This window comes from Macadamia integrifolia, chromosome 13 (assembly GCF_013358625.1).
Source record: "Macadamia integrifolia cultivar HAES 741 chromosome 13, SCU_Mint_v3, whole genome shotgun sequence".
NCBI classification, from domain to species: Eukaryota; Viridiplantae; Streptophyta; class Magnoliopsida; order Proteales; family Proteaceae; genus Macadamia; species Macadamia integrifolia.
Genome location: NC_056569.1, coordinates 2655580 through 2668499, shown reverse-complemented (window position 1 = coordinate 2668499; position 12920 = coordinate 2655580). Strand labels below are relative to the sequence as shown.

General features: G+C 37.3%; 2 protein-coding genes and 1 pseudogene across 2 annotated transcripts; 1 reads left to right on the top strand and 2 right to left on the bottom strand.

Moving 5' to 3' along the window:
- The first annotated feature begins 253 nt into the window (after positions 1–253).
- On the top strand, positions 254–1752 carry LOC122060210 (probable glutathione S-transferase parA). Its single transcript, XM_042623405.1, has 2 exons — positions 254–743; positions 927–1752. Exons 1-2 carry the CDS (start codon positions 426–428, stop codon positions 1272–1274), a joined length of 666 nt encoding a protein of 221 aa, XP_042479339.1. The 5' UTR covers positions 254–425; the 3' UTR covers positions 1275–1752.
- A 507-nt stretch (positions 1753–2259) lies between these two features.
- LOC122060212 lies at positions 2260–4128 on the bottom strand (annotated as a pseudogene).
- Positions 4129–4873: 745 nt separating this feature from the next.
- On the bottom strand, positions 4874–7402 carry LOC122059806 (probable glutathione S-transferase parA). Its single transcript, XM_042622843.1, has 3 exons — positions 6973–7402; positions 6340–6680; positions 4874–5108 (listed from the first exon to the last, which is right to left on the bottom strand). Exons 1-3 carry the CDS (start codon positions 7252–7254, stop codon positions 4874–4876), a joined length of 858 nt encoding a protein of 285 aa, XP_042478777.1. The 5' UTR covers positions 7255–7402.
- Positions 7403–12920: the final 5518 nt, after the last annotated feature.

The window sequence follows — 12920 nt, the reverse complement described above, 5'->3', positions numbered from 1 at the left end:
TTTTTTTTTTTTTTTTTTTTTTAATATTAGTTTTTTTATTTATTATTTTACCCTTAAAATGATACGAATCACCGATCTAGATCGGTCAGGAATCAAGAACAGACCTCATCCAATACGGCCAATACAAGACTGATGCTTGAAACCATGATCAGCAGGCTAAGGGTATTCATAAATTGGCATTCACCATGCCACCATTTGAATGTGACTTGTGAGTTGTGACACCGGTACGAATTCCCTTGGCTTTGGTAGAGAAGAGTAGAAGACACCAATACATTTAAAAAAAAAAAAAAAGAGAGAAGACAAACCACTCAGCAGAAACAATTGCTAAGAGCGTTAATATATCCTCTGCCTTCATTGTGTTTCTCACATACCCATCACACTTGTCTAGGTGTTTTTTTCTTTATTTATCTGCGAATTTCTGAACAATGGCAAATGAGTTTGTTCTCTTGACCAACGGCCCTAGCCCTTTTGGGATGAGAGTGAAAATAGCCTTTGCCGAGAAGGGAATCGAATATGAACTCAAGGACGAGAAGAACCTGTTCGACAAAAGTCCTCTGCTTCTGCAGATAAACCCAATTCACAAGATGATCCCTGTTTTGATCCATAAAGGAACACCCATCTGTGAATCTCTAATCATAGTTCAATACCTTGATGAGATTTCAAAGGACAAATCTCCTTTATTACCCTCAGATCCTTACCAGCGTGCACACGCCAGGTTTTGGGCTGACTTCGTCGACAAGAAGGTCAGTTCTTTACACCTCTCTTTCTCATTCTTTGTTCAGTTATTTTGGTCTGTGGCCTTGTGCATAACTAGAACCATATCTAGGCTATGTTTGATGCCAAGAAATTAAGATACAGCAAATAATTCTTTTGCAATCTTTTATTTCATTTTAGATAGTTCCTGCAAACTGTGAATACAAATGCAGGTTCACCCAAATGGGAGGAGATCTTGGGCTGCCAAGGGGGAAGAACAAGAATCAGGAAAGAAGGAATTGCTAGAGGTATTGAAAGTGATTGAAGAAGAGCTGGGAGACAAGCCTTATTTTAATGGTGAGACCTTTGGTTTTGTGGATCTGAGCTTTGTTCCCTTTACTGCTTGGTTTTACACCTACGAGAAGGTTGGTAACTTCAGTATGGAAGCTGAATTCCCAAAACTGGTTGCTTGGGGGAAAAGGTGCATGGAAAGGGAAAGTGTGTCCAAGTCCCTCCCTGATCCACACATGATTTATGACTTTGCTATGGGTCGTAGGAAGAAAATTTTGGGATTAGAATAGAGGAGATTATGGGTACAGCAATGAGAGTATTAAGACTGATAGTGCTTTCCTTGTTTTTCTGTCTTCACCCAATTTGAGTGAAAAAAAAGCAAGAGTCTTAGACAACAAAATAATGATATAAAGTGATTGTATCTTAAACTATATGAATCCTGCTTTTATAAGGTTTCAAGGGAGTTGGATTCTGCCCCTCACCCCCCAAACCACACGCCTCCCCACACCAAAAGAAAAATGAGAGGTGGATTTGAGTTGGTCTTAACCTTGGACATCTTCTGCATGAACTAATCATACTATATATTACGGTTTCAAAAGTCTGATTGTATTGGTATCGGTCAAGATCGATCCCAAGTCTTGTTGATCCAATATCGATCTACTAATACGACCCCAGGGTAAAAAGTAGTAAAAAATTGATTTTCATTTCTTAAAAAAGGGCGGGTGTAAATCTGTCCGATTTAGAGCAATCCAGATTGGTATTGGATCAAAATTGATCGAGATTGATCCTGAGATTACGAACCTTGTCCTATACTATTTTTTTGCTTTTTAAATATTTGTATATGATGTTATATTGGTTAAGGCTTTAATGATCTTAATTTGTGTATTGTGAGCTTATTCCCCTGTTTTCTTCCTTCACTTTAGGTTTTTGAGTTGTTTTATTGTTTCAAAAAATCAAGTCAAATGGACAATCATTTTCTTTTTCTTCTTTTTACAAGTGGATGATCGATTTGTAATCAATAGCTGCATTAGGGCCAAGCCAGTCAGCCAGATCACTCCCTGAACCACTAGCCTCCCAATTCCAATTTATCCGAAGTGGAAAACCAAATTTTTGGGAGATCAGAATAAACTACAATGCCCCCTCAAATTTTTATAGGTTCTTTATTTCAAAGCGGCACCTTGAGTACACACGAAGACACAGAACACAAGTGAACAAATCCCAGAAAATTAACACTAATCTGAAGCCCTCTAATTAAAATGTATTATTGTGCCTTCTCTACTCTATGCCATTCGTCTTCTTGAGTTGCAGAACCAAGTTGTTGATCTTGTCTGAGTCAGGTAGGGACTTGACCACACTCTCCCTCTCCATGCACTTCTTGGCCCAAGCAATCAGCTTTGGGCACTCGGCTTGTATGCTGCAGGTGCCACATATCTCTGCGGTGTAAAACCAGCAGTAGAAAGGCATGAGGCTCACATCCAATAACTCAAAACTGTCACCCCCAAAGTAGGGCTCTTCTCCAAGCTCTCCTTCCAAAACCTTTAAGACCTTTATGAATTGCTTCTTAGCTGCCTCTTGTTCTTCTCCCTTTCTAGCCCATATTCCCTTTATGCATTTGTGAACCTACCATTTCACAAAACACACATGAGAGATTGGAAAATATGAAGGCTATACTTGGTTGCAAGGGGAATTAAAGAGAAGGGAAGTGAATTTTTCATAATTAAAAAAGAAATATGTGTAATCATTACCTCATATGACTATAACATTAATTTCAAATAATTCCATATTTGGTAATAAAATTTCAATTTACTTTGCATCCAAAACCCTTTGCTATAATATGTAAAATAAAAATTACATGTAAAATGTATAATTACTATATATGGTTAAAAAAGGTAAGTAGTTTATACAATCACATGGGATAATGATTACAAATATTTCTATTTTAAGTATCAAAATTTCAGTTCTCTTCCCTTTAAATTCCACTTGCAACGAATCGGAGCAAAAAGAAAAGAGGTAAACGCAAGATACAAATGACATTAAAGAGAGATGAGAGGTACATTATTGTCAATATAATCAGCCCAGAACCTGGCCTGGGCTCGTTGGTAAGGATCAGAAGGCAATAGAGGAGATTTGGATTTGCCCTTCCAACTCTTGTCAATGTACTGAACAATAATGAGGGATTTGCAGATGGGTTTCCCATTATGGACCTAGACAAGAATCTTCTTATGAACTGGGTTCATCTGGAGTAGAAGAGGGCTCTTGTCGTCTAGGTTCTCTTCTCTGTATTCGTAGTTGATACCCTTCTTAGCTAAAGCAATTCTTGCCCTCATCCCGAAAAAGCTGGGCCAGTAATCCATGAGAATTACCTCATCCGCCATTGTTACTAAATCTCAATGTTGCAGATGCTTGAACAGCAGAACCAGATGAGAAGAAGATTATTCTGGTTGAGCGATATGTTTGTTTTTTTCCCTTTTTTGGTAGAAAGAGCGGTATCTTTATTACCGGTGGGTGGAAATGTATGGTGCATCGATATCTTTTGAATCCATGAACCTTTCTTTTGGCTGGCTTTAGTTGAGTTTGGATATATAATTGCTGGGGAAGTATTTCCTGTGGGGGAGTGTATAGTTCTTTTGTGTGTACAAGAGCTAATAGGAATGTATGAGGAAGCATTGATAGAAATGTTGTTTTTCATTTCACAGGAGATGGTGCACAGGCCACACTTCTCCAATTAATGATACCATCCATAAATATGTTATTATTTTCCATTACATGTTTTGTGTTCTCATGAGTAATGCGGATCATAATTTTGGAAGTCTGTATCGAGATCCAATCAGTCTCAAGTCTCAAGTCTCAATTGGCACCCCTAGGCTAATTTTGGTTGTCAAGAAATGAATGGGGAAGAAAAGAAAAAATTCAAAAAAAAAGAAAAAAAAGAAAAATTTGCATTTATAGAGAGAGATTAGACACAAAGCAATCATCATCATGAATTTTTGCAATCATTACTGTGTCTCTCTCTTTTCGTGAATTCAGTGCCTAGAGCTAGTAATTTCTACTTGAAGAGTATGAAGACTTGCGAGGTCAGTGAATCGATCCTTGTCTTTATCTATTTATTATTATTATTATTATTTTTTGTTTGCTAAGAGTATATATATATATATATATATATATAGAATTCAGTGCCTAGAGCTAGTAATTTCTACTTGAAGAGTATGAAGACTTGGAGGTCAGTGAATCGATCCTTGTCTTTATTTATTAATTATTATTATTATTATTTTTTTTGTTTGCTAAGAGTATATATATATATATATATATACATTGAACTGGTAATTCACCTTTGGCATGGCATGTGGATTGACTCCTGTTATATAAATGTGTTGTCCCCTCTCTTCATCCCTCCCCATCATTCTTGAATAAAGTCCCCTTGAGCAGATCCTTAGAAGTAACAATAAAAAAGAAAAAAAAGGTTAAGTATGCTGGTGATATGCCAAAATCTGCGTCTATCTATCACTTTAAATTCAAATTTATTTATTTATTTTGTTCATTCCTTAACAATCAAATATAGTTTTGGTTTTTATTTAAAATTTATTATTTTTACATTTTTTTTTCTTAGGCACCGTTTGATAATGTTCCCAGAAACGCGTTTCTAGTTTTTACGCTTTTCTGTTCCTAGAAACGGAGAAACGGGCTAAAAAGAGTTTGGTAAACGTGTTCCATTTCTGCTGTTTTCAGAAACATAAATTGAAATTTATATTAATTTATGGTCCAAGAAACGCCTTTTCTCAAAACAAAGAATTGAGCGACAAATGCACCTCTCCCTAATAAAAAAAAAGAGCCTCCCTTTCCTCAAGAGCTCATTTTCTTCTCCCTATTGAAACTCCATAGGCGAACCCTGCTACTCCTCTGCAAGATTCGCCCTTCGCTTTGAAGAAAGTGACAAAAATAAATTTGATTCCACCCTCAAAGATCTCTGAGGCCATGTTCGAGATGCTGATTGTGTCGCCATCGATCTCGAGATGACCGGAGTCACGAGCGCTCCAGGGCGAGAATCTTTTAAGTTTGACCGCCACGATGTTCGGTATCTCCTCTTGCAAGAGAAGCTCGCTAATTCTAAATTTGAACACTCTGAACTGAAAAAGCTCCCAATCATAATTCTGAAATTCTGTGCAAATACGGGGGTTTGTCGTTAAGCTTAGGGTTTCTCTGCTTCCATGGCGGCATAGAGCTCGCTGAGGTATGGAGTTAGGATTTCTCAATTTTATGTGTTTTGTCTTTTTTGTACTTCGATGATGATCTCCTCTTGCTTCCTTTCTTAATCAATGGCTGTTATGCAGTTCATTGTGAAGGATTCACAGAAAATTGAAGTATTTTCGAGCTTTAATTACTTCTGTTTTCCACTGAATTGTTAGAGAAAATACTTTGATGTTCAAGGAAATGGTACAAGACAATTTGCTTCTTTCCATCTTTTCTCGCAGATCTGTCACTTTTTTTTTTTTCATCTTTTTTAATGGAGAAACAGGTTTATCAAATACCCAAAAATTCGTTTCTATTCCCAGAAACGTGAATTTATGTTTCTGCCATTTCTAGATACAGAAACGACAGAAACATTATCAAACGGTGCCTTAATATGTACAAGTTGATACCAATCTGATCCGGGTTGTTCTCTCAATATCAGATCGATTCATTGAACCATGATGAGGACAACTTTGACCAAGAGACTCTTGCATCCCTTGACTCAGCTCCCAAGATGTTTAGACCTCGGGCAGATTATAGTATGGGCAAGATGTGTGGTCGATGCACCACTTGCACCAATAAAGAATTCTGATGACCATTTTCTAGGTTTGGAGAAAAGGGATTTTCTATACTTCCTAGCCTACGAGTCTCAATTACCATAACCGTCGATGAAGGTAACTTAAATTGGTAGAAATGAATTAAGCCCGACTAAAACCAACCAGGCCTGAGCAGGCTGGATGTAAAAGTCAGGTGTGCAATTGAGTGGATCTGGGTAGTTCATGTCTGGAACTGATTATATTGAAGCCTGCGCCATTGGCCACCCCCTGAGTCCAGTGTATTCAATAGTTGGACTGTTGGGCCAAGCCATATCACTCCCCAGCCCACTAACCTCGCAATTGACCTTTTTTTCCAATTAATCTGGAGTGAGAAATTAAATTTGTGAGACTTCAGAATGAACTAGTAGCCCCTCAAAATTCTTTAGGTTCTTTATTTCAAAGCAAACACCTTGAGTACACTAGGACAGGGAACAAGTGAACAAAGCCTAAGACATTCAACACTACAATACACCAAAGCCCTCTAACAAGAGTTCTGAATACGTACTCTTCTACATGGCTTGAAATCCAAAACCTTTTCTTTCTTTTCTGCTCTAAACCCATCTTCTTCTTGAGTTCCATAGCGAAGTTGTAGACCTTTTGTGGCTCAGGTAGGGACTTGGCCACACCCTCCCTCTCCATGCACTTCTTGGCCCAAGCAATCAGCTTTGGGCACTCAGCTTCTGTGCTGAAGTTGACACTTTTTTCCACGGTGTAAAACCAGCTGCAGAAAGGCACAAGGCTTAAATCCAAGAATCCAAAACTTTCACCACCAATGTAAAGTTTGTCTCCAAGCTCTCCTTCCAAAACCTTCATGACCTCTATTAATTCTTTCTTAGCTGCCTCTTGTTCTTCTCCCTTTGTAGTCCATATTCTCTTCAAAAAATTGTAAACTTACCATTTCAAAAAATACAAGAGGACAGATGGGATATCAGAAAAGAAGAAAGATGAGGATTTTGCTATATATTTGTAGCGAAGTTTTCCTTCTTTGTAAGCAAGCTGAGAGAGGTGTGAGGACGAGCATTATAACCCTATTCATGATTGATAGTGGAACAAGATCTCATCTCACCATGAACGTAGACAATCTTGTTGAACCTCTTCAATCTGTGTGCATTGTTGATCCTTTGTTCTCATTTTTTCATTTTTTTCTGCATCGTTTAGGGATTACGTTTGCAACATGAGAGAGAGAGAGAGAGTAATCAGCCCAGAATCTGGCCTGGGATCGTTGGTAAGGATCAGAAGACAACAAAGGAGATTTGTCTTTCCAAGTCTCATCAATGTATTGAACAATAACGAGGGATTCGCAGATGGGTTTCCCATTATGGACCAATACAGGGATCGTCTTATGAATTGGGTTCATTTCCAGCAGAAAAGGGCTCTTTTCGACTAGGTTCTCTTCCCTGTATTGGTAGCTGATACCCTTCTCTTCCAGTGCAATTCTTGCTCTCATCCCATAAAAGCTGGGCCAGGCACTCAAGAGAACTCGTCCACCATTGTTTCTGAATCTTAGAGTAGTAAATGGCTTAAACAACAGAAGCAGATGAAAAAAGCTTGCTTTGGTTGAGCAGTTTCTGGTCTATGTTGTGGGTAGAAATGTATGGTGGGTTAGTATATTTATAGCTTCTTCTTCCAAAGGAAGTTCATATGCTTTTTGTTTATTCAGTTGTAGACTTGCAGTATCATCTGAGAAGTGAGTTTTCTCATGGAATGCGTCATAACGAGATGTCCATTAAACCTTAAAAACCTTGCTTTTGGCCGGCTTTAGTTGAGTTTAGATATAAAATTGCAACCTTCCATGTTATATGTTCCCCGTAGGAACGTAGACTCAGATCCCAAGATGTTTAGACTTCAGCAGGTGGGGACCACCATTAGCGTGTGGTCCCACACCCCAGATATTTGGATATTCTGCAACTATGTTCACTTGTATATATGGGAGGATTCAACACCTGTCCTACTTTATTTATTTATTTATTTTAAAATTTTTATTTTTTAAGATGTCTTACATAATTTCTACTACTTCGATGTGGATAGGGGTATATATACACATATATTCCTATCTTTTTTGCTTTTCTAGATGACCCCATATTCTTCCTTTATGGTACCGTTTCATATGCCTCAATTGATGTTGTTCGCTAATTTCCGTATACCGACAGCCTACCGATCCCTCTCCATATACATATATAGAAGTAAAAGAAACAAGTGTTGATCCTCATAGATACATATATATACAAATGAATGTATATACAGAAGATCCATTCTTCGAGATTGGATAGGGAAATTACTTGCAGGGTAAGGGAACCTTTCTTGTAGAGAATCATCTCCTACTCCTCGTATAGAAAATTGGAGAAATTTTGAGTCTTATCTCCATTTCCTCTCCGTTTCACTCCCTTAAGCTATTACGTTATAGGTAACGTGCAATTAAAGCACCACTTATATTTAAAACAATAAAAAAAAATTTACTTTAACACGACTTTCTAAGCATAAAGAGAAGGAGTTGCAGAAGGATCTTGAATTTATAAGCTTCCTTCTCGTTTACTAATGGTAATATCAAAGGTGGGAGTTTAGGCTTAATTCTTTTGAGGTGCTTTTATTTTTGAGAGATTTTTTTTTTTTTCATATTTTCTGTATAATTATTAGTTATTTATTTTTGTTTTAATCTTAATTCAAATGACCTTTTAGTGTAAAGAGAGGAGGAGAGGGCATTTAAAAAAGATAAAAGAAGAATGAGAGAGTTCTTCACCATGTGTATGTGTGGATGGACCTTCCACCCCACATCAATGATGGTCTTAAAAAAGGTATCATGTACATGAAATCCATATAATGAAATGAAAAATTTCATGAGAAAGTTTTCATGTACAAAATTTGAGTTTCATCTGATTTACCACATGAATAAGCTTATATCAATAGGTTGTTGACTGAGAAAAGCTTTCTACATAGAAATTTCAAAAACATAATAGCAACAAATCAGTCATTGCCACCTGGAGGTTTTCTCTGTTCAAAACTCTTCTCGATCACTTGGCTGGGTTTGCATATAAAATAGGAAATGCCCTCATGAAGAACATGGACGTCGCTGACTTTGAATATAGAAATCCAGAAACCCTTGTATCGCATTCCAAGTTACGAGTTATCGAAGAGAGGTAAACTCCAACTATCCAAAATCTGGTTTTATTATGGAAGACAAGTAGAATCTCCACCCACGGAAAACAAGGAGACAAATCAACCAAAAGCTAGAGTAGACACCATGGTTTGAAGAATATGATAGGATCAGTTAGATTGGATTAGTAACGGATGATACCGATCTTGAATCTTCACTAATATAGTACTATGAAGGGTAAAACAGTAAAAATAAATATCTTTTAAATTTAAACAAGAGGTAGTTATGTCTTATTTGGATTGGGGTTGGATTAATATCCCCAAGATTGATTCTAGTATCTTAAACCTAGCTATACACTCAAAGGATTAAGAATTTTTATTTTTTTTGCTAATGACGGGTATCCAGGCCTTTGGCCTGACTAATCCCTGGGGCCCATACTAACCTCACAACCGCAATGATCGGATCATACCAGGGTTGAATGAGAACCATTCAACTTTACTCTTACCAAGTTCGTTGCTCACCAACTGCGCTACCCCCTTGGGTTAAAAGGGTTAAGAATTTAAACCAATATTCATTTAATTAATTTTTTGACTAAATATCAACTAAGAATATATTAAATAAAAAATGGATAAATAGGACTAAGATGCATAGTCAAGTTCACAGTAGCTAGTCCGATTGATGAGCATGTTTAAGCCCATTTTGTTTCAATTATAACCTGTTTAAGGACTGATTAGGCAATTAGCTTCCCCGTCAATGATATATTAGGTAAATGGGTTAGGTGTGACTTCGTGTAATCAGGATTTACCTTTGAGCTTGAACGTTAAAATCTGACAAATTAGAGGTATTAAAGATTAATTACTATGAGCACAATTCTGGATTGATAATCAACCGACATAATAAAAGCATGAGCATGCTGGCCTATGAGATTCGATTAACTCAATTGTCGGTAATAGTACGTGGCTTTTAATTGGTGGAAATTGATTAAGCTGAACCAAAACCAACCAGGCTCCACTGGTTGACACAACTAGTTCATCAAGCTGGATTTGCTTGGAAATAAGGGGTGCAAATTTAGCTTTGTTCCAATTTTCTGAAGTGAGAAATGAAATTTATGAGAGTTCAGAATAAACTATGACCCCAAAAGTCTCAGGTTCTTTATTTCAAAGCAACACCTTGAATACAGAAAGACAAAGGAACAAGTGCGCGCAAAACCCAAGGGCATTAACACTAAAAACACACCGAAGCCCTCTGACAAGAGTTTTGAATACTCTTCTGCATGGCTTGAAATCCAAAACCCTTTCTATCTTATCTACTCTAAACCAAAGTTCTTCTTGAGCTCCAGAGCGTAGTTGTAGACCTTGTCCGAGTCAGGTAGGGACTTGGCCACACTCTCCCTCTCCATGCACTTCTTGGCCCAAGCAATCAGCTTTGGGCACTCAGCTTCTATGCGAAAGTTGCAACTTTTCTCCATGGTGTAGAACCAGCTGTAGAACGGCACAAGGCTCAAATCCAAGAACCCAGAACTGTTACCATCAAAGTAAAATTTGTCTCCAAGCTCTCCAAAACCTTCAAGGCCTCTATGATTTCCTTCTTAGCTGTCTCTTGTTCTTCTCTCTTTTTAGTCCATATTCCCCTTCAAACGGTTGTACATCTGTCATCAAGAGGACAGATGGGAGATTAGAAAAGAAGAAGGAGAAGGAAGTAAAACTTGTTAGTGATTTGGTTCGAACCATGTTTTGAACCAATCAATTTGAAAAAAGTTTAATAGGCTATAAGTGAAAAGGAAGGGAAATTTGGGTATTAAAAAGAGCAGGGAAGAAAGAGATGTAAAAATAAAAAAAAAAGGAAGTATCAGTAAAAAAAGTAAAAAATAAAAGAGTTTTAGTAAATATAGGCAAAGTGTAGGAACTTATAATAAATCCTTCCCCCCAAAGAAGGAGAGGTTTGTGTTGACCATGTTCTGTGTTCCCTAGAGGGAGGGAATGTTGACTGAACTCCCAAGATGTTTAGACTTCAGACTCTAGGGATCACTTTAGGAAGTGGGACCACATCCCATGAACGGTGTGAGATGAGGTGGAGTGGGTATCTGTTGGGGGGAGAGGAACCTCTCTTGTTGAGAAGCCTCTCATTTTCTCTAGATCAATGGTGATTTTGAAAATGTAGTTCAATGGTGGTCTTGAAAAATGTATCATTTACATGGGATAAACATATTTATAATAGAAAAGTGTGCTGAGTTTTCACTCCCAACTATGTCTGCATATAAAATGCCAAATGGGTATGATTATTTCCCTCAAAGAAATAATAAAAATATCTTTCATAGAAGGGAAATTACACTTCGATCTTATGGGAAAATTCTTATTACTATACCCTAGTACAAAATTTGAGTTTCATTGGACAGTTGAAATAAACTTATATCAATAGGTCATTGAGAAAAGCTTTGCCCATTGGATTTTCAAAAATATAGTTCCCATTTGAAGGTTTTCTCTTTTAAAATTCTTCATTGCTTTTATTATATTTGCCTCATAAAGGTGTTTGAGAGGGCACCAGTTTGGATGAAGGATGGAAGATGGAATCCTATGAGCTTAGGATTAGGGTTCAAAGGTAGTGGGAAATAGGAAGAAACCTAATCCGAAGCTCAATGTGCGCGTCTTTATTTATTTATTTATTTATTATGATAAATAAAAGAGCCATTGTAGCTTTATTACGCGTTGACTAGTATGAATTCACTATGTAAGTATCAAGAACTTGAAAACCAAATCAATCATATAACCTCGGTTTTTGATGTGTAGACTATTAATAATCTTGGATTTTCAAATATATATTTTGCCATTTATTGACAGCCAATTCCTTGTAGACCGAAACTCACTTGTGAGCATATTGGGTTCTCCGATTGACATGATTTGGGCCGGTTTGATACATCAGATATATTGAGCAACCAAATATTCATCTCTAGATGGGTTTCCTTTCCAAATAACCTTTGCCCATCGTGATTGAAATAGCCCATTGTTGATCCACGTATCCGAAGGTGATATGTTTCCATCTCCCTCTCTCATATTTAAATGGGAATGATTCACTAAGGGGTAGCATAGCCTCTACTTTAACGCATAGGCCAATAGGAGTCTATGGAAAAATATCAATAAGCGTGAGATTTCAACCATTTATGAGGGACACGGTGATCATTTTGTCTCCCTCTATATCTTAGTGTAAGAGTCATGCTGCCTTTTAGGTTTTTTTTTTTTTTTTTTTTCCCTAAATAAGAAGGGGATCTATGTCAAGTTGTGTGACCCCTACACCAGCATGGGGGCATCCAACACCAACATGACTGATTTTTTTTCAATTTATGTCAATCGTGGTGGTCATTTCATCTTTTCTATGTCTAGGTGTAGGCATCACGCAGCCTGAAAATCTTCATAACTAGACCATCTCACACTCTAGTAGGTTATGCTGTCGTAGTAGATTTCAGCCCTGATTTTACACCGATGGGTGATCAGCACTCAGCAGGACATTTTATTCTGCATGGGTAAACCTGTAAAAGGATTAATATCTAGTCCCAATCCAAATATCCATTGGACCCTACAAACATAGCTTAATTAAGCCTAGTCCAGCCCAGCCCACTATAAGTTGCTGATGGGTTATACTGACCCCATAATCTGCGAGCTACATAGGAATGTTCATAATTAGAAGCGGCAAATTTGTTAAGACCCAAATTTTGTCACGTGAAAAGTGGCATGTGGTAATTTCAAAATAATTAGGCCGCCATACACTTGTCATCGAGATTCCCATGTTTTTGATCCATTTCAGCCCATTTAGCCCGAAATGGGTCTTGTTGGCCCATTTTAAAATATGTTTTATAATTGCAAACTTTTCGGCTGCATTTGGTTGCGAGGGCAATGGGAAGAAGGGAAGTGAAGGGAAGTAAGGTGAAGTGAAGGAAAGTAAAGTGATTTTTTTTTCCCTTTTGTGTCGTTTGATTGCAACAAAAGTGAAGTGAAATTAATTTACCATAGTTATTTGGTTGGATGTAA